Raw genomic sequence first — 24,677 nt, 5'->3', positions numbered from 1 at the left:
TTTATTGAAGTTGGTGTTACAGTGGTTTTGAATGAACATAAAAGGAAGACACATCTTTTACCATCTCCCAGTCACCTACAAACTACCACCATCAATTTCCTAAACGCACAGTAAAAACATGCTCTCTACTGTCACCACAACTGATGTCAATACAAATGTGTGAGTACAGGCTTGGCTTGGGCATGGATGGCATGGGTAAGTAGCATTAAGTCAAACAACATGGCTTCCCCACCAATAAATAGGCGTATAAAAACACAATGGTATTTATTTTTCCTTATCAAAAATGAATGATCATGATCATAAAAGATAGCAAAGGCACTGAACACAAATCACCTTGGCAGTCCAGGTTTTCAACAAGGAAAAAAAAACTTAAAAAAAAAAGATAATTGCGGCTTTAGCCAACAATAGTAATGAACCATAACAAAGTAATACTTAAATAACATAATACTATAATTATTGTCATAACAATATCCAGTCAAGTTTTCCTATGATTAGGCCATCTGCTAACTAATGAGTATGCACCAGTTATTTCCAGTTTGGCAGAAGCATTATGAATCTGTCTACTAATTTGTGACCCGATGTTGCTCTAAAAAGACTCTGTTAGAGTGAAGATGTACAGTATCTCATGCTAAAAAGACTCTGTTAGAGTGAAGATGTACAGTATCTCATGCTAAGTGTGAGCTTGTGTAGTCGTAGACATGGCATGTCAGTGTGGTGTTAAACAGTGCCCAGACTCAGCTAACACAGCCAGCATCGCTCATATATCTCATAGTGACGATGATCGTGAGTGTTTCAAAGCAGGTACGTTTTAAAGAGGCCCCGTACTATGGTAAATAGGTCAGTAGACTGAAATGATAACAAGGGCAGAACAAAATGGCTTACTGCCCCCTTAACCCTGGTTTTGACCAGTCCGCCGGACTGTTTGAGCAGTTGCTCATTCACTTTTTGCACATGGTGTGCATGCACTGACAAACACTAGATGGTTTCAGCCACTACTCTTTCACATGGGCAAGGAGGGGCCTCTGATGCTAACTAGACTCTACAAACACATACAGGGTTCTGCCATAACATAAAGCAATATAAAGATTCTATATTTTGGAGAATCAAAAACAGAGAAGTATTTAAAAATACTAACATAGTATAATTTCATCACTGTAAATCCAGTTGACAATACAATACAATACAAAAAAAATGCAATACAATAATATGATACACAATAGGTGTTTCTTTTTGAACAATACCCAGGACCTCTGTCACACACTTCAACCTTTGGATGAGCACAGTGAGTTTTCATTTGTCATCTTTCAGGGTTTGCCATATTGGTGGTCAAGACCCTTCCAAACGAGCGCTCTCTCAAGGTACTCCAAGTACTGCATTTCTCTACACCCCACTGTTCTCAACAGAACCCAGCATCATAGCAGTGTCACTAAACTTCCAGGACACACTCATGGAGAATTTGTTCTCTGCTGTGTGGACAGTAATGGCTAGCGAGGGCTAGTCTCTCATTAATGGGCATTGACTCTTTGCGCTTTGGTTTGGTTTGGTGTGTAGAGGTTCATCTATCTCCCGAAGAGTGACAGATATCCATCCAGCTGGACACATCCCTGACCTCCCCATCCTGCTGACCACCCAAACTGTGGCTTTCCAAACTAAAACCTCAAAACTTAAGGCTCCTCAAATCCTACTCAACTGAGGTACTACCACTACATACTGTACATTCACAAGCTACAAAATGAACAAGCATATAAAGCTTTCATTCCTCTTTGGCTTCATAGCAAACATTCTGTTACTTTGTCTCATGTCTCTACCTTCCTTTGGTACTCATTTCATTAACACTTACATTTATCTTTCCTTCCTATGCCGCCTAACCACGGCAACAACAACATCTTTCTAGTTCTGACCCATCTACAGTATACAATCTCTTCCCATCTACTGTCTACATCAACTTGATGCTCTACCCATTTCTCTCTCTCCACCTCTGACTTCTACTTCACTCTTACTCTCTATTTCTCTTGCTAAGATTCAAAACATAAACAAAATGAAATCTACAGCATTTTTGATTGAAAAGCACATTCAACTAAATGTTTTGCCCTGCTTAATAAGAAATAGTGACAAACACTGAAAAAGCCACAAAGTCTAGCGCTGATAAGATCTCTTGTGCCCACATGTCTGGACTGGAATGTGCCCTCTCATCACTCCATCCCAGCATATCTGTTTTTTTATTTTCTCAAACAGATCTAGTTTCAAAGTTTGCTTAAGACATGTTATAATAACAGACTAAACATCATGCAGCCCCCCCCCCCCCCCCCAAATTCCTGTGCTGTAATCACCCTGCTCACTCTTGTAGCTACCAATCAATCGGTATGAAAATGGCTCCTCTAAAGACAAAGGGGGGGGGGGGGGGGGATTTAAACCAGAAGGTCCACTTCAGGGCCCTCCAGACAAAACAAAGTAGAAAAGCAAATTATGCCCCCCCCCCCCAAAAAAAGAACATTCCTAGGAACTGAGAGTGCGTCTGAGACTTGTACCTTTGTAAAGCTGGGCTAAGGTGAGTGTGTCCAGAATGTCCAGTCAAGAGGCCGCCCAGACAACAAAACAAACAAACAAACAAGGCACAAGATCCATGTGGCCTGTGAGGTGGGTTTGAGAAGCGGGTGACTATGACAACATGGCTTTTGCACAGACAGGAGCTGCAGATGTGACTACGGATCCTATTTGGCACTGTAACCTTTGACATCCCTAAGAGAGGCTCGGTGCCTTGAGGTCCTGGGTCTTTTCCACATTCAACACAACTTAAAGAGCACATCTGGTGATGGCTTAACCTGGCATTTCTCTCTCCACTTTTAGGAAATGACATACACAATTTCATATGAATTGAAAAAAGGCACTTCCTACATGTTCCCATACAAACCATACATATGCTTAAGGACATATATGCGTGATATATGTGACCCCTTGTATTACATATGCGGTCTTCGAGATATATCGAATACGCTAGGTCAGTTAATTGAATAACACAATAATCATATATGTCAATTCCATACAAAGGGATTGGAGACATTGAGCTCATCCACTCTTCCAGTAGAGCCAGACCACACCAGTTTGGTATCACTACATCTACGCTAAATAGTAATAAATAATTAACAATGATAGTTCTTTTGGAGCAAGACCCTGGTTTGTTTTCTTTTCTTTTCATTTTTTTTTCATTTACAGGAAGCAAAGATCACAAAAACATGAGCTCTGGGTGAGTGTTAAGGTGCCTTTGTAAACTCAGTTTGACTCTCTTTGCTCAGCGAGCGGTTTTACCCCCCTGTTTCTTAGAGTCTACCACTGCATGGTGTCTTGTGTTTGTGATTCTACTTCTTGATTTTCAAATGAACATGTAAACATTTGGCTGCAGCACTTGAGCTAGGGAGATAGACTGGAGCCACTCTCATTGTACCACATTTCCCTTCCCCCTACTCTTCTCCTGTCTATGAGACTTACAATATGTGTGTGTGCGTCTGTCTTAGTAAGTACAGCTTCCTGCATGATTGGATCCCACAGCGGAGCGCTTTATTCCCATAAGCATTTCCCAGCACCACACTGGTCGTCATTATAGAGCACGCAAAGACATTCACATACCCACCACACTGACAGTCAGATGGTACCATCAACCCTCTCATACCCCCCTCATCCCCTCTCATTCTTTCTTTCTTTATTTCTTTCTTTCACCTTCTCTCTCTCTCATCTCCCCTCTAGGTCAGGTTGCTGCTGATGTCTAGGGCTTGCTGGTATACCTGAGTCATGTCGTCCAGGTCGCCCAGCAGGGAGAAGCTGCCGTTGTCCCCCGGGGAGCTTTGGGGGCTACGGCCGAACTTGGCCCCAGGGAGAGGCGGTGCCGTCTGGAGGCCCTTGAACTTGGCCAGCTGAAGCAGATTCTCAGCGGACACACAGCCTCTGATGTTGGGCCTCGGGGTGGAGGGCGGCCACTCGGCTCCGCTGAACGAGCTGTTGGCGAGGACGACGCTGTCTTCGCCCACGATGCTGGACGGGCGACTCTGGCTGCGGGACAGGCCGGCGTCAGCAGAGGACGACGGCTCGCCCAGTACGCTCATGGACGGCATGGCACTGTAGGTGGAGAACTTGCCGTTGCGTTTCAAGATTCCTTTTCTGCCCACGGCCCTCTTCGGCGGCGAACTGGCCACGAGAGGTGTAATGCTGCCCCCTAGCAACTCGGAGGACTCACTGCGCTCTGGCGAGGAGTAGTACCCTGATTCACGCTGTTGGTTATTCTTCAGGATACCCTTCTTGGGGAGACTAGGCACTGCTTTGGTGGGCGAGCTTCCCATCAGTGGAGGCCCCTCTTCCTCTTCTCTAGCACCAGTTATCAAGTCCCCTTTGGGAACGTCGGCAGCAGGACCTAAATCAATCTCTTCCAGACTAGGGGAGTGCTGCTCGTCTGACGGCCTGGTCTTCAGGATCCCCTTGGGTCGCTTCAGCTCCAGGTTGTCCTCCTCGCCACAGTGAGGCGCCCCCGTGTCATTCTCCTTCTTGGACTTCTTGGGCCGCTGGCGGACGAGCAGCAGCTGTTCTGGGCGCGTGGCTTTGCTGGGCCGGGGCTCAGCGCGGTTCTGCCAGTCGATGAAGCGGGCCAGCATGGGAGAGCCTGCGTCCCGCTGGGCCTCGCAGTCGCACACGCTGTTCTTCCAGCCCCAGTTGACCCACCAGTGGTTGGCAATGTCCTCCACCGTCGCACGCCGCTCAGGGTTCACCATCAGCATCCAGCGGATCAGACCGCGGGCGTCTGGCAGAGCAACACAAAACCAAACAAGCGCTTTACTAAGTGCACTTTAGTCACAGAAAACACACTTTCATGTATCTGACATGGTCAAGTACAAATGTACAAATATATACTGTATATAGATGCAGATATATACTGTATATAGATGCAAAAGAGTCTTTTGAAACGGTTACTGTACCTCCTAAAGTCTAAAGTCTATTTAATGGAGTGTTATCAGGAGGAGCATGTCTCACCTGAAGACTATTTCATGGAGTGTTATCAGGAGGAGCATGTCTCACCTGAAGACTGAGTGGTCTATTTAATGGAGTGTTATCAGGATGTCTCACCTGAAGACTGAGTGGTCTATTTAATGGAGTGTTATCAGCATGTCTCACCTGAAGACTATTTAATGGAGTGTTATCAGGAGGAGCATGTCTCACCTGAAGACTATTTAATGGAGTGTTATCAGCATGTCTCACCTGAAGACTATTTAATGGAGTGTTATCAGGAGGAGCATGTCTCACCTGAAGACTGAGTGGTCTATTTAATGGAGTGTTATCAGGAGGAGCATGTCTCACCTGAAGACTATTTAATGGAGTGTTATCAGGAGGAGCATGTCTCACCTGAAGACTATTTAATGGAGTGTTATCAGCATGTCTCACCTGAAGACTATTTAATGGAGTGTTATCAGCATGTCTCACCTGAAGACTATTTAATGGAGTGTTATCAGGAGGAGCATGTCTCACCTGAAGACTGAGTGGTCTATTTAATGGAGTGTTATCAGGATGTCTCACCTGAAGACTGAGTGGTCTATTTAATGGAGTGTTATCAGCATGTCTCACCTGAAGACTATTTAATGGAGTGTTATCAGGAGGAGCATGTCTCACCTGAAGACTATTTAATGGAGTGTTATCAGGAGGAGCATGTCTCACCTGAAGACTATTTAATGGAGTGTTATCAGCATGTCTTACCTGAAGACTATTTAATGGAGTGTTATCAGCATGTATCACCTGAAGACTATTTAATGGAGTGTTATCAGGAGGAGCATGTCTCACCTGAAGACTGAGTGGTCTATTTAATGGAGTGTTATCAGGAGGAGCATGTCTCACCTGAAGACTATTTAATGGAGTGTTATCAGCATGTCTCACCTGAAGACTATTTAATGGAGTGTTATCAGGAGGAGCATGTCTCACCTGAAGACTATTTAATGGAGTGTTATCAGGAGGAGCATGTCTCACCTGAAGACTATTTAATGGAGTGTTATCAGCATGTCTCACCTGAAGACTATTTAATGGAGTGTTATCAGGAGGAGAATGTCTCACCTGAAGACTATTTAATTGAGTGTTATCAGGAGGAGCATGTCTCACCTGAAGACTGAGTGGTCTATTTAATGGAGTGTTATCAGGATGTCTCACCTGAAGACTGAGTGGTCTATTTAATGGAGTGTTATCAGGAGGAGCATGTCTCACCTGAAGACTGAGTGGTCTATTTATCAGGAGGAGCATGTCTCACCTGAAGACTGAGGGCCAGATGTACTAACGCTTTTGCGCCCACTTCAGGCGTATTTGTTTCGCAACTTGCGTTTAAAATCATTGTGAGGTATGTACAAACAGGCCGCAATGAGGTAAAAGCGCAATCTGCCTGTCGCGGGAGCTGAAAATGTCTAATTGCGCTTTTCATGTCATGCATATGCATTCATGGGAGGATCCAGGGGAAAGTGGGAGTTTAGCGCAAAAAGATGGGAGGGGAAGAGTAAAGAGCGCCTAATTATGTTTTCCGCGGTATGTACAAAGACTGCTCCTGAAAGCTAAGTCTATTCTGCGCCTAAATACTTGCGCCTTGTAAAAGCAGGTGTTAATCCAAAATTAAGTTCAATGCTTCAATAAGAGAACCTTTCAAAGACAACAGAATCGCTAATTAGAGCACCAGTTTTGCAAGTCTTTGTAGGCTACTATCAAAAGCAACATTAACTTTCGTTGGCCTTTCGAATGTCTTACTTTCACTTTCACGTCATTCACTTAAACTTTCCTACTTGCTAGATTAGACCAATTTTCCATAGCCTACGTTCACAAGTAGTTTGAGTAGAACTACTGATCTTCATTATCTCCCTGCTCGTTGACATCTTATCTATGGTATTATTTCATGATCGCTAAACGTTTGATTCTTTTTAATGTTGTCATCAGTTAACTTCATTCAACTGCGCTTGTAGGCTCTGCCATTCAGTTGTGGACGTTCGTAAATTGCGTTTATGGGCGGAGAGAGGCAGAGAAAGGCGCAGTTTACACCAAGGATTGAACGATTGATAAATACGACGGAAACTTGGGTCTGTCAGCGTTCGCAGTCTGCGGTTTGTCCATGGCGCTGATAATGTTACGTTCGCAAATGTACGTACATCTGGCCCTGAGTGGTCTATTTAATGGAGTGTTATCAGCATGTCTCACCTGAAGACTATTTAATGGAGTGTTATCAGGAGGAGCATGTCTCACCTGAAGATTATTTAATGGAGTGTTATCAGCATGTCTCACCTGAAGACTATTTAATGGAGTGTTATCAGGAGGAGCATGTCTCACCTGAAGACTGAGTGGTCTATTTAATGGAGTGTTATCAGGAGGAGCATGTCTCACCTGAAGACTATTTAATGGAGTGTTATCAGCATGTCTCACCTGAAGACTATTTAATGAAGTGTTATCAGGAGGAGCATGTCTCACCTGAAGACTATTTAATGGAGTGTTATCAGGAGGAGCATGTCTCACCTGAAGACTGAGTGGTCTATTTAATGGAGTGTTATCAGGATGTCTCACCTGAAGACTGAGTGGTCTATTTAATGGAGTGTTATCAGGAGGAGCATGTCTCACCTGAAGACTGAGTGGTATATTTAATGGAGTGTTATCAGCATGTCTCACCTGAAGACTGAGTGGTCTATTTAATGGAGTGTTATCAGGAGGAGCATGTCTCACCTGAAGACTGAGTGGTCTATTTAATGGAGTGTTATCAGGAGGAGCATGTCTCACCTGAAGACTATTTAATGGAGTGTTATCAGGATGTCTCACCTGAAGACTGAGTGGTCTATTTAATGGAGTGTTATCAGCATGTCTCACCTGAAGGCTATTTAATGGAGTGTTATCAGGATGTCTCACCTGAAGACTGAGTGGTCTATTTAATGGAGTGTTATCAGGATGTCTCACCTGAAGACTATTTAATGGAGTGTTATCAGGAGGAGCATGTCTCACCTGAAGACTATTTAATGGAGTGTTATCAGGAGGAGCATGTCTCACCTGAAGACTGAGTGGTCTATTTAATGGAGTGTTATCAGGATGTCTCACCTGAAGACTGAGTGGTCTATTTAATGGAGTGTTATCAGGATGTCTCACCTGAAGACTGAGTGGTCTATTTAATGGAGTGTTATCAGGAGGAGCATGTCTCACCTGAAGACTGAGTGGTCTATTTAATGGAGTGTTATCAGGAGGAGCATGTCTCACCTGAAGGCTATTTAATGGAGTGTTATCAGGATGTCTCACCTGAAGACTGAGTGGTCTATTTAATGGAGTGTTATCAGGATGTCTCACCTGAAGACTGAGTGGGCTCCCTGTATTCCCCGCTGCTTATTTGGCGAATCAAGTTTCTGTGATCTCCTCCATCAAACGGCATTGTCCCATAGACCAGAGTGTACAGCAGCACACCCAGTGCCCAGCTGTCCACCTGACGAGAATAGTGGACATTAGCCAAACTTGATTAGTGCTTTCACAAAAACATCAATCAATAATGTTATTGAGGCCTGAGCTTTACTGACTCTAGAATTGTATAATCTGAGCCTCTGCAATACTGTGATGGTCACTGTTTAACAGAACAGACTCACTGCCCATTGTGTCCTAGTTATTACCTCATAATAAAAGCAGATCGGCTAACTGCGGCGCTTTTGAAATCTATGGGCTGATAAACAACCCTAACTAATTAGACTTAACCTTCTGTTTCACATCCAGACATTATGCAACAAGTTTCTCTAAACACGTATAGGGCAAGTTACGTAAGTCTTACTGACGTGATGGAACGAGACCAGCACTGATGGCTGACAATCGAGGTCTGGAAATGCCTCAACACCTTGACAGGTGCTGATTAGAGGGGGTCAGAGTGGGGCAGCTCGCTTTGGGGAATGTTCGCCAAGTCTGCTTCAGGGAATGTCGCCAAGTCTGGTGGGTGTCAGGACTCAGGAAATCAGATAGTGGCCCGGTGTGATTGGACTTCCTTTCGGATCGGTGCACTTCCTGTCTATTCGGAGCGACTGAGGGAGCGCCATTGTGCTCTGTTTTCATTTCCAGGGGTTGGCTATAATTTGCGGCTTTTCCCCATTGGAGTTTTTGACATTGTGATTTTGATCTCGTTGCTGTTTTTTGTACCCAGAAGTAAATTACAGCAAATTATAGGAAATTTAAAGGTTCGGCTTGGGTCTAAAATAGGAATTACACTTGTTTTAAAGTATACAACTGCTATAATTTGGCAACGCCTTGAGATTGCTTTTTAATCAGCAGAGGACTTGTATAAAGCTAGGTTCTTTCTGGGTCCTGGCCTAACCAGTGGAACTTTCAAGAGGACCACAGGTTCTGGCAATAAAGTACATACTTGTGTAACTCATTTAGATGCTTTTGTAAGGACACACGTCCAGAGCACAACAACCATGAAGTCTCCAAAGGGTCTGCAGGGCCGACACCATCTGCGGGCAGTGGTGGAGAATCTAGGGCTGTTTTGGGTGGGATTGTGGGGGTCTGCCGAGGGCTAATCCCTTTAAAGGCCTAACACTGACGCTTCAGTAACTCTCTGTTTCATCACTGAGGAACCTCCATGGGGGAAGGTCCTGGAGATTAGAACTATTCTCTCTCTCTCTTTCTTCTGTCTCTCCCTCTCTCTCTCTCTTTCCTTAGGGCTTCACTTCTGAATCAGTCAGGGTTAGTAGGGATGTCTGACCTCTGGGCCACGATAGGGCCTCCCGTTGACTATCTCCGGCGAAGCATACAGGGGGCTCCCACAGAATGTCTGCAGGAGCTTGTCCTTGTGATATAAGTTGGAAAGGCCGAAATCAGCAATCTGTTGAGAGAGAACACACACACACACACATACAGCACATTAGTATAGTTCAGCAATCAAGACTACATTTACTGGTCTTCCACACACCCATTGGTGTCACAGTCTAGCTCTCCCGCGGAGCTGGCTATTCCCCCAGACACACAGCACATGATGTACTGCAACTCCAGACAGTCTTGCTCAGTAGGCTAAGTAATCAAAGATATGGTCTCATGGTTGTCCTCCCAGTTTATGAATCATGAGGAGGGCCAAGTGACCCACGGCCACCACCAGTTCCTGTCATTCTGAGCTGTGGGCGCCCCACCCCTGCCCTTATCTTCCTGTACCGCTAGATCCAGAGACTCCTCCCCAGACCAAACACTGAGGCGGGTGAGGACAGGTCAAAGGTCAGGGTGGCATTGTCCGGTTGGCCGGAGTGCCGTTTAGCAAGCCAGCAATGAGTTATAGCAAAGAGGAAACGGGGAGAGTCATGCTTACTTTGATGTTACAGTTTTCATCTAGTAGCACGTTTTCCAGTTTCAGATCCCTGTGCACCACTCCATTCTGAAAAAAAGCATAAGGAAATAATAACATTTTGTTAGTGGACATGACCGCAAGATTTGCTTCACATACTTAATGTCAAGTTGCAAAAACACACTCAAAACAGACAAATTGGTTTATTATTGCTGTACAAGTCGGGAAACCATGACATTTCAGCTGTATCTCTTTGTGATGTTGAAAGGTATCTCTGTGCAACCCAACATCTGCCATCTAAAGCAGACCCTGTAATTATGAAATAGTGTAAATGAGGTCCTCACTACAGCTCTGCATTAAGGAAATAACTTGTGTTGTTTGAAACCATTAACATGTGGGGCACAGCGACGGAAATGCAGTCATTTGGCACGGGGAATAGAGCGCGCTCGTTTGGCACGGGCAATAGAGCGCGCTCGTTTGGCACGGGCAATAGAGCGCGCTCGTTTGGCACAGGGAATAGAGCGAGCTCGTTTGGCACGGGCAATAGAGCGAGCTCGTTTGGCACGGGGAATAGAGCGCGCTCGTTATGGCTGTGGCTACACACCACGCGCTTTAACCGGCTGGCCGTGAGAGAGAACACATGTTTACACGCGATTCACTGGAGCACACGGACAGCCAATTGACACCGCTTTGCTTTCGCTCCTCCCTCTTGTCATACGTACCCCACCCAGCGACCCCCCTCCCCCTCCACCTCTCTCTACACACCCCCACACAGGCACACACACACACACATGCACACAGAGCACACCACCAGCACTGTTGCGTACAGTGACTCATCCTCTGTGCACCACGATGTCTGGAGCTCTCCCAGCCGGGGATGACATCACCATGACATCACCCTCTCCCCCAGCTGTAGGGAAGATGACAATGGTGCATTGGGAAGGACTCTCACCAGAGCAGGCACAAGAAGCACAGCTAGCAAAGGTGTGTGTGTGTGTTAGTGTCTATGTGTGTATGTGTGTGTGTGTGTGTATATGTTTGTGTATGTATGTTTGTGTGTGACTGAGGAGGGGTTTTTACAAGGCTGGATGGAGCCAAGAAATGATGAACAGAGCTAACCAATCACGGAGCAGAGTGAGGGGGGGGGGGGTCAATTGCTTGGAGATGAAACACTCGCTGTAGTTAGCTGTTTTTGTGTAGTGTCTTCATTCTCTTGCCTATGTGGCGTCCCTATGCTGTAATAGCTAAGCTTACTACATGACAGACAGCAATGGTAAGCAGTCCGATGGGCTATCGACAATGCAGGGCTGTTATTCATCATTCTGTCACATGGAGATTCCTCCCAAATCAGGAAGGGGCCAAGAATAACATACTTATAGAGCTGACGTCGTCGCTGGGCTTTATTTAATAACTGCGCAGTTTGCAATGAAGGCAGACCCACAGGGCCTGGGGTGAACCCTTGGGTGGACCCAGTGAGACAGGAATGGTTGATGGTCTGTCATAAACACGGGGAAAGAGCCTTTGATGTTCCCCTTTTCCCCTACCTTTTTAATAAGCTCTGGCTTCCATAATGGATTGCTTAGTGTAAGGTCTTTTTCTGTGCAAAAACAGGCACTTTTTTTCTCTTTCACTTGTCCCCTGCATAGTGAATTCTTGGGAAAAGTCTCGTTTTATGTTGGTTTGCACAGGTAGCTGGAGAGCTGAGGGCAGGTTTACCTTGTGACAATAGTGCACGGCAGAGACGATCTGTCGAAAGAAGTGTCGAGTCTCCCGCTCACTTAGCCTGCGTCGCTCACTGATGTAGTCGTACAGCTCGCCTTTGCTGGCGTACTCCATCACGATTACAATCTTGTCCTTGTTCTCAAACACTGTAGAGACAGAAGAACAGAGGACCAAGTATGAGCACAGCTTTGTACTTTAGGAGGCAACACAAGGAGAAAGGTTAGGTATGAGCATAGCTTTGTACTTTAGGAGACAACACAAGGAGAAAGGTTAGTTGGTGTCTTCTGCGTAATAAAAAGCCCAAAACAATAGCTCCTGGGCCAATTACTCCAGGGTTAATATGGTTCATGTGAAACACATGTACGTGCCCATGACCCTACTGTAAGAAATGATTTGCCCTTGGTGTTATCTTAACTTCTATTCTTTTGTCAGCTGACTATGATTCAGCTATATGTGAAATATGTGTTATTCTCCCCGCAAACTAGTGCCACAGTTCATACAAAATAGTATTTGTAGTTATTTCTATAAAGCATGTTATTTCACGTGAGTCTGGCTTGCGTCTCTTCACTGTAAAAAAGGAGTCATAGTAAAGTCTTTCCTTACTTCAACTTAAAAATAAGTACCGTAAAACTCCAAATAATAATAAATACTTTAATAATAATTTGAAGTTTTACGGTAATGCCATTTCAACTAAGTTTCATGAGTTAACAGTGTTTCAACTTTGGTTTTGAAGTCAACTCAATAATATGTGGGCTGAACTTAAAATTGTAAGTTATGGTCCTAACTACAACAGTTAGGGATTATGGGTAAATGATACTTTCTTGTTTCTCATTACTGTTTATTGTGGCTTTTTTGGATTTGTATGAGGTAGAACAACTGATGAGCAAAATTACTGTGTTAGAGATTTTCAGAGTATTGTCAGGATTACCAATGAGGAGAAAACCATTATTGAAACATATAGAATATTTTAAAGAGTAGACATACTTCCCTTCTGGGTTCAATGCAGAATTGACTACTTTCTCAATTGGAGTTGATCTTTACCTTATAAGGTGAAGGTTCTTGGACCTTATATGTTTACAATGAATACAATAGATATAAAAGCTGTAGCAACTGGACTGATATAGTTGTAAAAAGGAAGTTTATATTCACAACGTCAACACCGCACAACTTTATTCCCTATGTAGCTGATGAAGTACTTTATGCCCTATGTAGCTGATTAAGTACTTCATGCCCTATGTAGCTGATTAAGTACTTTATGCCATAGGCACCTGATTAAGTACTTTATTCCCTATGTAGCTGATTAAGTACTTTATGCCCTATGTAGCTGATTAAGTACTTTATGCCCTATGTAGCTGATTAAGTACTTTATTCCCTATGTAGCTGATTAAGTACTTTATGCCCTATGTAGCTGATTAAGTACTTTATGCCCTATGTAGCTGATTAAGTACTTTATGCCATAGGCACCTGATTAAGTACTTTATGCCCTATGTAGCTGATTAAGTACTTTATGCCATAGGCACCTGATTAAGCTGTTGTGGATGGTCATTCACTTGATGGTTTGTGGCACCAACAAATAATTACACGATAACATGACAACAGCAGTATAGCCTTTAGTGTCAGTGTCTCTTAGTTATGTATTTTATTTTATGATGAAATTTAAGTAAGGATTGATTGGGAACAAACTTCTTCCGGTAATTGGTTCAAGTCAACAAATTTATTTCAATGAATGATCCTATTTTGAAACAACATGTAAATTAATCAAGTTAACTTACATACTTTTTTTGACACAACAAGAGTTTATGTAAACTTTTGTTGATTTGTCTAAGTAAGGGAAGTTGATTAAAAATGTATTTTATTGTCAAGTTAACTCACAAACATAAGGCAGTGGGGTAACAAACCGTTTTTAGTTAAAAGGGCATATTATATTATATTATATTATATTATATTGTATATTGGGGAACATGCGTTGGAGCCTAATCTCTAATATAACAGCACTGCCAAGTGACCTTTTCACACAAACAGCCTCATCCATATTGTTTCATATGCCATACAATTTCAATTCCAGGCAAATTGGCTCAGCATGCTAATGTAAACCACGTGTAAAGCACAAATCTCCTTTTATGGAGCGCCCCACCCTGCTCACTCTGGGAGAGTGCGTCTGTCAGGCTTGCAGCAGGCCGTGCTTCTCTGGCCATGACATCAGCGGCCCACCTCACGTGTTTGCCGCGGGGCTCTAACTACGCTGCAAGGAGTCGGACCCTCTTGCCCAGGAGTGTGCTACAGTATGTGCTGGACCCTCTTGTCCAGGAGGGAGTAGAGTGAGCAGGAGAAGTGTGTGTGTGTGTGTGTGTGGGGGTGTCTGAATCTGGAAAGGAGCACATCTGTTTCCCAGGACAGTAAATCAGTGGCTGCTCATCGTGTCAAAAGGACATGGCAGCCGTCTCTCTCTCACATTCCTGACCTCCACGCTAAGCACCTTTTCACAAGGAAGGTCCCGTGAGGCGGACGTGGGGGGGGGGGGCACAATCAGCACGGCACTCTGTGTACTTCCCCCCTGATATTTTGGATATCTTCTTTAACTAGTTTGGGCCGTCTGCCCTTACTGCCTATCCCAGCACTCTTTCACATCTGGAGCCTTTCGTCATGTAGAGGCAAGGGCTCTGTGACTCTGTGACTGGTTGGGTTACCCAGCAGAGCCCACTACCCAGCAGAGCCCATTACTCAGCAGAGCCCATTACCCAGCAGAGCCCATTACCCAGTGGAGCAGGGCAGAGCCCATTACCCAGTGGAGCCCATTACCCAGCAGAGCCCATTACCCAGTGGAGCCCATTACCCAGCAGAGCCCATTACCCAGTGGAGCCCATTAGCCAGCAGAGTCCATTACCCAGCAGAGCCCATTACCCAGTGGAGCCCATTAGCCAGCAGAGTCCATTACCCAGTGGAGCCCATTAGCCAGCAGAGTCCATTACCCAGTGGAGCCCATTACCCAGCAGAGCCCATTACCCAGTGGAGCAGGGCAGAGCAACTGAGACATGTGAGGATGAGCAGGGTCCAGCAGGGTGCAGCAGGGTCCAGCAGGGTAGGGTGTAGAGGCATATTTCCGCCATGGATCGCCCTGTCCAAGCGCTGTCCCTATTCTACTGCCCCTTTCACCTGGGCCACTGGTCTCAGTCTTGCTAACTAGCATGCTTGAATTTCCCCTAGGGATCAATAAAGTATCTATATATCTATCTATCTATCTATCTATCTATCTATCTGCTAACCAACCTCACTACAGCATAGACAGCCTAGCATGCTAACCCACCTCACTACAGCATAGACAACCTAGCATGCTAACCCACCTCACACCCACCTCACTACAGCATAGACAGCCTAGCATGCTAACCCACCTCACTACAGCATAGATAAGACAGCCTAGCATGCTAACCCACCTCACTACAGCATAGACAGCCTAGCATGCTAACCCACCTCACTACAGCATAGACAGCCTAGCATGCTAACCCACCTCACTATAGCATAGATTAGACAGCCTAGCATGCTAACCCACCTCACTACAGCATAGACAGCCTAGCATGCTAACCCACCTCACTACAGCATAGACAGAGGAAAAAACGACCCACACTGACCATCATCATCTCTGACTTCGCCGAGTCGAGGATTCTGGCCTGAATGCGCCTGCAAAAAGCGAGTGCTGTCTCCCGTGCCACCGTGACCCCGTGCGACTGGCAGAGAGGGGTGCCGCTCACCACCCACCACGGCCACTCATTAGCGTTGAACCCCCGTGACCCCCTGGGATCACTCTCAATGGGATAATTACCTGGCTTACATAAGCACCATTAGACACAGCCGGTTGGACACTACCCTCCCCACTTCCCCCCTTCCCCCCCCCCCCCCCCCGCCCTGAGCTTTTGTTCTGGAGGCTTTTCTTAGGAGCCTGGTAATTACCACCTATTGTCTGGATGCCACTCACTACACTGTGCCCCTGTGCTGCTTTGTGACGGGGCTTTACAGCACACTTCAGCTTACAATGCCCTCACTCTTTCTTCTATTTAAATTGTCTTTAATCCATGTTGTAATTACTTTCTTGTGAATCAATAGAGCATGACTGCTGACCCATAAATGCATGATCACCCTAATCATTATGGTAATCTTCAGAGAACATAGCAACCTACCCTAATACAGCTCAAATGTCCTAAATGTAAGGTTTCATTTGGGACAGGATTTATCTGCATCGTGAAGCAAGCCTTGTTGTCTGGGTGATACTTATGAAGTCAGTCAAGTTTTTGTTTTTTATCTATGTCCACTTGTTTGGGGTTACAGCTTTAAGAGTTTGGGGTGTAAACTGCAATGCAAATCAATCTCAAAATGAGGTTACAGGGTTATGAATTATCCTGCTGGCGACAAGGCAAATGAGCTGAAATGCCTGCAACATGCTGATGGATGCAGAATGCGCATGGCGAAATCAATCCGTGCTCACATCTGGTTCCACTTTGCCTCGCACAAGTAGTTAAATGTTGACACGGGTGTTGCCGGATACACATTTCTGTCTCTACGTTTCCAACGATATTCTGGGGGAGTGCCAGCACACAACAGTAAACACTATTTAACAGACACACCAGAAACCAGGCAGCCTCAGAGAGAGAGACAGAGAGAGGGAGAGAGAGGGAGAGGGGGAGAGAAAGTCTGTGGCATTGGCATCGGAGGCAGACAATGAACTTGTTCCTATAGGAGCAGCGACTGACTCCAAGGCCTCATTTAGTGGGGGTTGTTCTCCTAATCATTCTCTCAGACTCGCAGACCGAGCCAACCACAACACTCGCTGACTTATGACACTCCGCAGTGGTGAATATGGCCGCTCTTCAAAAACACTCGGGGATTAATAAAATCAGAGGCCGACGACTTCTTTGCGAGAGCGGCGCTAAGTGAGCGGGCGAGCGAGAGCGCTGTCAGCTAATTTGCATCGTGCCAGCCCTGACGTGGCACAAAGGGAAAAAGTGTTCCACTGGGAGGCAGAGCCGTAGGGCAGCCTTCCAGCCAGAGGGCCCTGATTACAGGCTCCTATTTCACATCCTTGCCTTGGATAGTTGCATTGCACTTCCATTCTCTGTGGAGCAGCAGCTTGGAGGACACCCCTGTATGGTGTTAGACCATGTGGAGGACACCCCTGTATGGTGTTAGACCATGTTTTCCCGTGCGAAAGAGCTTTTAAAATGGTTTTGGGTACAGTTGGACTGCTGATGATGCATCAAGTCATCATGCATTTACAAGCGCAGACACTTGCACCCATGCAGGCACGCCCACGCAAGACGTACGCACAAAAACATGCCATTTTTGAAAATGCTGACTTCATCATGTCAGCAGTTTTATTTGTTGGATGTGTATTTTTTGTTGCTAGTCTGCATGCTGGCTGCAGGCCTCTGTTGCTGTGAGGAGCATGCTGTTGTTGAGCTGTGTGGAAGAGTCAGACGGCTGAGAGAGAGAGAGAGAGAGAGAGAGAGAGAGAGAGGCTAGCCCACTGTCTCATGGCCAGGGCTGGCTAGCAGCTGCAGAACTGTAAACACCAGCAGATGTCTGGCAGTGAGATCAAGAGGATGGATGGGCAAGGGGAAGGAAGGAATGAAAAAAGAAGAAAGCAAAAGGCAGAGCGAATAGAAGTAGAGGAAGAGACCCCTCAGATGTGGGGAACAGCAAAGCTCAAACACCCCCCCATGCAACACCCTCAAACGCACACACCGACACTTGGCCAAGATGGAGGAGCACCCCAGCATAACATGTTCAGGCTGTGGACGAGATCCCACAGTGACATCTTCTTTTGAGAGGATTTTCAGTCCAGTGCTTGTCTCAAGGAGACAGAAGAGAGTGAAGCAGAAAAGGAGGGGAGGAGAAAGTTGGGGGAGGGAGGGAGGAACAAGGGATGAATGGGTGGAAGAGACAAACCTTCATAGATAGAGATGATGTGTGGATGACGGAGGGACGACATGATCTCTATCTCTCGGCGAATGTGCACCATATCCTGCTCGTCTTTGATCTTCTCCTTCCTAATGGACTTGATGGCCACCTGGAGATAAGGGAGGTCAGAGGTCAGTTACGCTTCATGAAGATAAAAACAGCTGGTTCAAAGGTGTCTGCTTCAAAAGATGTCAAAACAATATTTCCCCCCTACACAAAGCAACTACAATATGTACACAAAAAGGACAATTTAATAACTTCAGAAAGAAAGGATATTTGCTTGGAACAAACAAAGCTGTTGAAGTCTACATCAAAAGATCTTTCTTCATGTTTGAAAGTTAACATTGCTCCAGACTGTAAAATGACTGTAGTTATTGTTCTGTCATGGTGGATAAACACACACTAAAGCTCCAGTGTGTTTCAATCAGATTTGAATGAAAAGCGGTAACTCATTTCCCAAAAGCTCTTGTGCTCAGTGTTCTGCCCAGCGTCCCCTTGGCCTCTGACCCCACCACCTCTCAAACGTTGTGCCACCTCAGCTAACCCTGTTCCAACCCCGAACCACACAGGACTGTACTTTGACCACTGCACAGCTGTTATCCGCTAAACACAGACAGGACGTCTGCGAGCCAGAAGCCTTCGCAAAGGAGTCATTTGCCTCCACCAGGGTGTAATTTCAAGAGACTCTTTTGGGAGAAATGAAGGTGCAAGCTTGGAAAACAAAAAAAACGTGGTGCCTTAATGGCAGCTCTCTTTGTGCTCCTCCCTCTGATGCGACGGGTGGCGAGGATTGCTTTCCTCTTTGTCACCGGGATTTCATGGCCTCCGTGGCGTGACTCACGCTTCAGAGTTAAGTCACATGGTCTATTCACCCCCACGTGCCACTGTGGCTCCTTGGCAATGGCAAGTGTTGCGCTAAAGTGGTTTAAAAACATAAGCCCCTCTCTCCAGAATCCTTGCCAAGAAAAGGCAGCTCTGAGAAAACACTAAAAAAAGGAGTTTTCCATATCTGGAAAACAGAGTCTCCTCATCATAGTCCATACTAACAGAGTCTCATAACTCATAACATCATAGTCCATACTAACAGAGTCACAAAGTTTTCTTTTTTAAAAGTGCAATATGTGTAGGGTATATGCTGTTTTAAGGCTCTGCCATTAATCATTTTCATAGCACCTTGGCACTAAGGCCAACGCTGGCACTAAAAACCAATAGCTCAGCCCAGGTCATTACCTGAGCATATAAAAAAACATTCACTAAAGTGCACTGGTACATTGCTGCCTATGTGGAGAGAGAAAGAAAAGCCATTTGTGTGAGCAGACCAGTTATTTTCCTGTTGAGTGACTGAGCCCCCAAAGAACCCCTTAAATAATTGTGACCAGCGTGACATACTTCTTAATAGAACTCAGGGAAGCATGTGTAAGTGATGTCAGACTGCGCTGCAGTGGTTCCATATGTTCCCCCAAATGCATCATAATTACATAACAGAGCTCTACCTTGACTCAGAGCCCCCTGCTGAGACTCAGAGCCAGTGGACATTGTATCTGCTTTAGGACTGTGAGGCATTAGGAGGACAGAGGGGCCTCTGGGTGAGTGGACTCTACTGTAGTACTGAGTGGACTCTACTGTAGGTGCTGAGTGGACTCTACTGTAGTGCTGAGTGGACTCTACTGTAGGTGCTGTACTGAGTGGACTCTACTGTAGGTGCTGAGTGGACTCTACTGTAGGTGCTGTACTGAGTGGACTCTACTGTAGTACTGAGTGGACTCTACTGTAGGTGCTGAGTGGACTCTACTGTAGGTGCTGAGTGGACTCTACTGTAGGTGCTGTACTGAGTGGACTCTACTGTAGTGCTGAGTGGACTCTACTGTAGGTGCTGAGTGGACTCTACTGAGTGGACTCTACTGTAGGTGCTGTACTGAGTGGACTCTACTGTAGTACTGAGTGGACTCTACTGTAGGTGCTGAGTGGACTCTACTGTAGGTGCTGAGTGGACTCTACTGAGTGGACTCTACTGTAGTGCTAAGTGGACTCTACTGTAGTACTGAGTGGACTCTACTGTAGGTGCTGAGTGGACGTGGCGAGAGAGGGGCCTGCGGAGGGATTCATTAAATCAGACTGGAGAAGAGAAGTGATGGACGTGTGTGTGTGTGTGTTTAAAGAGGTCACTGTTTCCTTTTCTCGTGCTGGCTGGCCTTTTTTAGATAAAGTGCAGCTTTTCTGACATGGTAAGGTGGGGTGAAATAGTTCTGCAACCCGGAATGGGAGTGAGGGGGCTGTGTGATTGTGGTTACAGTGAGGTCTTTGACTCATACACTCCCTCTCTCTTTGTCTCTCTCTCTTTCTCAAATAGACGACTGGACTCTAAAATATTTCTTCCTTCACAGGCACTGTGCGCAACTTGACATGTTGCCTTAATAAACTTGCCACATCAGGGGGTAAAGGGTTTATTGCCCCATCAGGGAGTAAAGGGTTTATTGCATAGATGACATGCTAAAAAACTCCCTTCGGGTATACGTACCTCTCCAAACCCCCATACTGCAAGTTCAATCCTGCAAGTTCAACCCTGCAATTACACTGCAGCAAAGTGTGAATCTGCAATTACACTGCAGCAAAGTGTGAATCTGCAATTAAACTGCAGCAAAGTGTGAATCTGCCTTCATTCTTCTTTTGGCAACTGCTCTCTCCCTGTGCCATGGTGAAGGAGACTTTGTTGTCTCCAAAACAAGCAAACACCAACAGCTTGCAATGGTGCCAATGAAATGATGGTGCACATCCATACTATAAAGCCAAACCACAATCACCCACAAGCACGATTACCTGGACTGGGACCTTGTTTTCCACACGCTGAGTCCGAGGTCCTGCTAGGTTGCTTGTTACTGGTGGGCTGACCTGCACTGTTTTCCATTACCTCATGACGTTACAAACAGCAGAGGTATTCACCCCCTGCCAAATACATCACGGTGCACAAGAACCCACAGTCCCCCAACTGTGGTGATTGAAACTAACTCTGGCAGCACTGCTTTTGTATTTCACTGTTTCTACCTTAAAAGGCACCAGTATTATGGAATAAGATCACCTCTGTGGGTATAGGTACTCGATGTAAGACAGCCTTTGTCTGGCCCCAAGGACTTAATGATGTGTGCGCTACGCGCATGACAAAAGCAAGAGAACTCAATCAAAAGGAAAGCTGACATAGATACCCATCCTTGCTCTGCCCTTTGTCCCTTGTGTCTGTGAGGTTGGTTCACTGAGCATGAAGCATTGTGTGCTCCCCAGCTGCTCTGGCTAGCTGCCTCAGTCTCACCTACAGAAGGTCTTTAAGCATGTGCTGGGGGTGGGGAGGGTATGTAGCATATGGCATCCCTGCCCCCTCTCCCCACCCACCCAAACACTCCTGTTCCCAGGTGTGTGTCTGCAGTGAGGTCTGAAGTGGAGGTCTTCTCCAGCTATTCTCTTCTTCCAGCTCATTAAAACGGCTGAGAGCCACTACCAGCATGGAGAGGGGTTATGCAAGCAGTACATGAAACATGAATGTGTGCCTTTGCATACATCTGGCCATGTTCAGTCTTTGTGGCTGGGTATGAATGAATATCTATGGTAATTTGTGTGTGTGTCTGTGAGTGTGTGTCAATTTATGTGTGTACAGTATGTGCTACAAAATGCATTCTTTATTTCCAACCACAGCCTAAGGGGGCACCAGCTGTGAATCTCTGAAGACCAGATGAGCTGAGTCCTCCCTGCACAGCGTGTCACCCATCAATCAATCACGGTGACAGGCACACTCAAGCTACAACAATAAAACTGACAGCATTATTGGCAACACATATCAACCTCATGTTTGCATCTGACTCAAGGTGATCTATGTGCGGTGCACTCATTTGGCCAACTCACATACAGAACATGTAGAGAACACGTAGAGAACATGTAGAGAACACACCCTAATCGGCCCATCACCTAGAGAACACCTAGAGAACACACCCTAATCGGCCCATCACCTAGAGAACCAGTAGGCACGGCTGAAGTGCCCTTGAGCAAGGCACCTAACCCCTCACTGCTCCCCGAGCGCTGCTGTTGTTGCAGGAAGCTCACTGCGCCGGGATTAGTGTGTGCTTCCCCTCACTGTGTGTATACTTATATATATATACATGTAGAGAACACACCCTAATCGGCCCATCACATAGAGAACACACCCTAATCGGCCCATCACGTAGAGAACATGTAGAGAACACACCCTAATCGACCCATCACATAGAGAACATGTAGAGAACAAGTAGAGAACACACCCTAATCGGCCCATCATGTAGAGAACACACCCTAATCGGCCCATCACGTAGAGAACACATAGAGAACACACCCTAATCGGCCCATCACATAGAGAACATGTAGAGAACAAGTAGAGAACACACCCTAATCGGCCCATCATGTAGAGAACACACCGTAATCGGCCCATCACGTAGAGAACACATAGAGAACACACCCTAATCGGCCCATCACGTAGAGAACATGTAGAGAACAAGTAGAGAACACACCTTAATCGGCCCATCACGTAGAGAACACCTAGAGAACACACCCTAATCGGCCCATCACGTAGAGAACACACCCTAATCGGCCCATCACGTAGAGAACACATAGAGAACACACCCTAATCGGCCCATCACGTAGAGAACACACCCATCACGTAGACCCCCCTCATAGGATATTAACTTTCTCTGCAGCTTTCATTTCTTGCTGCTGATGACTTTTCATGTGCTGCTATCCCCTTTCAGCCCTGCTGTCACCAGAACCTTTTCAGATCTGGAGTCTTCTCATTTGGGCCATACACCACATGCTCCTCCTCAAGCATCCCTATAGGCCATGTGCACAGGGCAGCTAGCACACATACTCATGCCTATTCATCCCTATACCCACATAGACACATAGGCACTCATGTGCACAGGGCAGCTAGCACACATACTCATGCCTATTCGCTAAATGCACAACTAAGTGTACGTGAGGAGAGAGCTTTCACAGGCGTAAATAGCACCCTGTGGAAACAGCCCCCTCTGGTCCCTCATGGATGCATTCTAAGCTTTTAGTGTCCCTGTGTGTACGCAAACAGCAAACACACACACACACACACGCATGCAAGCACACTTGTCATCTCCCCGGCCTCCCTAAGCACCACCGCCAGCCAGCCACTTCCATCTGCTCATCTCATCTGCTGTCTGAGAGGAAGCTGGCCGCTCCGGGAAAGCAATACAGGTAGGGACGTTAGCTGGCCGCTCCGGGAAAGCAATACAGGACGTTACATAACAGTCTCACTCGTCTGCCATCACTCCCGTTGCTCCCGGTCTGCTGGGTCCCTAGGGGTCAAAGGTCATGACCATGGCACACACAGCACCAACCGTGGAGCCAGTCTGCGGCTCAGGCTGTTTGGCTGTCGAAGCCTTGGTGTAACGGGAGATGTAAGGCCATTACGTGCTCCACTCTCACTCGATGGATCAGCACATGCAACATTTATCATCAGCTTAAGCCTCAGTGTGACAGTCCCTTTTACAAAGTCACAGCTTTCCCTGGCTCCAGTTAAGTTCTGCGGTCTAAGCAACTTGTGCTGCAATCTTCAAAGTGCAATTCTAAATGTGAAATGTTTACAAGCAGGGGAGAGGAGATTTTGTTTGTTGTTGTCTTGTAGATGTGCCATGGAAAGATGGTCTTGTTTTAGACCAGTGGTCAGAGATAAAAACTCCACTGCCCCCCATCCAACCCCCTCCCTGGTAGTAGTAGATTGCTTGCTACCTCTGCTGCGGTGATAGGACACTTCAAGGAAAGCTCTGTCTCTGAGATAGTGGAGGAATGCAGTGGGATTAGTGAGTCATTTCTGCTGAACTAACAAACCCTGGCAGGACATAGTTATCACAGAGCACTATGAGCCAACAACAACACCAGCACCAGAAACCTCAGCGGCACAACACCCAGCACACACACGGCTACTCAGCGGCACAACACCCAGCACACACACACACATGGCTACTCAGCAGCACAACACCCAGCACACACACACACATGGCTACTCAGCGGCACAAAGCACAGCAGACACACACATGGCTAGCTAGAGGTCCACTCTGGACCACCAACACAATCCTCTTCCAAAAACTCTACATTTTGCTTTACACGTCGTGCCAATCCTAATCGCTAAAAGATCACAAACACAAAAAAAGTTCCATTAGTGCACACACCTCTTGCTAAATCAACGCTGGGGTATTTTTAGATGGCTTATCCAATGGCCACACTCCCCATCAGCCAGCTGCTAAAAAGATGGATAGGAGCGTAGGCCTGGCCCCGCGCCCAGAAACACAAAACAGTCTGACGTCGTACACATAAGCAAGAGGAGAGGAAGCACTTAGTGTACGTCACCAGCAGCGCTATGGAACACAGTCCTTTAAACCCACATTTAGCGCAGGACCCAAACACAGTGGGACCCTCTGGAGGATGTTCACTTGTGATAGGATCATAACATGGCCCATAAAACATTCATATTGGCATAGAGACACGCCGCTTATACTACATGCCCCCATAACCACCACAGCACCAGAGGGTGAGACCACCATTAATATTGTATGTGTATGTGGGCTGGAGTGAGACCACCATTAATATTGTATGTCTATGTGTATGTGTATGTGTATGTGTATGTTGTATGTGTATGTGTATGTTGTATGTGTATGTGTGCTGGAGTGAG

General features: G+C 46.1%; 1 protein-coding gene across 1 annotated transcript in view; it reads right to left on the bottom strand.

Moving 5' to 3' along the window:
* Positions 1 to 11: 11 nt before the first annotated feature.
* Positions 12 to 24,677, bottom strand: part of LOC143109539 (NUAK family SNF1-like kinase 1) — a 28,338-nt gene continuing 3,672 nt past the window's right edge. The window contains exons 2-7 of the mRNA XM_076272311.1: positions 17,951 to 18,071; positions 12,008 to 12,159; positions 10,316 to 10,381; positions 9,722 to 9,841; positions 8,329 to 8,461; positions 12 to 4,786 (exon numbers count right to left, since the gene is read on the bottom strand). Of these exons, the coding sequence (XP_076128426.1) occupies positions 3,738 to 4,786; positions 8,329 to 8,461; positions 9,722 to 9,841; positions 10,316 to 10,381; positions 12,008 to 12,159; positions 17,951 to 18,071 (1,641 nt within the window). The 3' untranslated portion in view covers positions 12 to 3,737. The remainder of the gene's footprint in view (positions 4,787 to 8,328; positions 8,462 to 9,721; positions 9,842 to 10,315; positions 10,382 to 12,007; positions 12,160 to 17,950; positions 18,072 to 24,677) is intronic.

The sequence above is a fragment of the Alosa pseudoharengus genome, unplaced genomic scaffold (genome assembly GCF_046254945.1).
Source record: "Alosa pseudoharengus isolate Yale_2024_CS ecotype anadromous, Long Island Sound unplaced genomic scaffold, YU_APseudo_1.1 YU_APseudo_1.1_scf_10, whole genome shotgun sequence".
Taxonomy (NCBI): Eukaryota; Metazoa; Chordata; class Actinopteri; order Clupeiformes; family Clupeidae; genus Alosa; species Alosa pseudoharengus.
The sequence above is the reverse complement of the archived record's forward strand: the minus strand, read 5'-3'. Positions and strand labels throughout refer to the sequence as shown.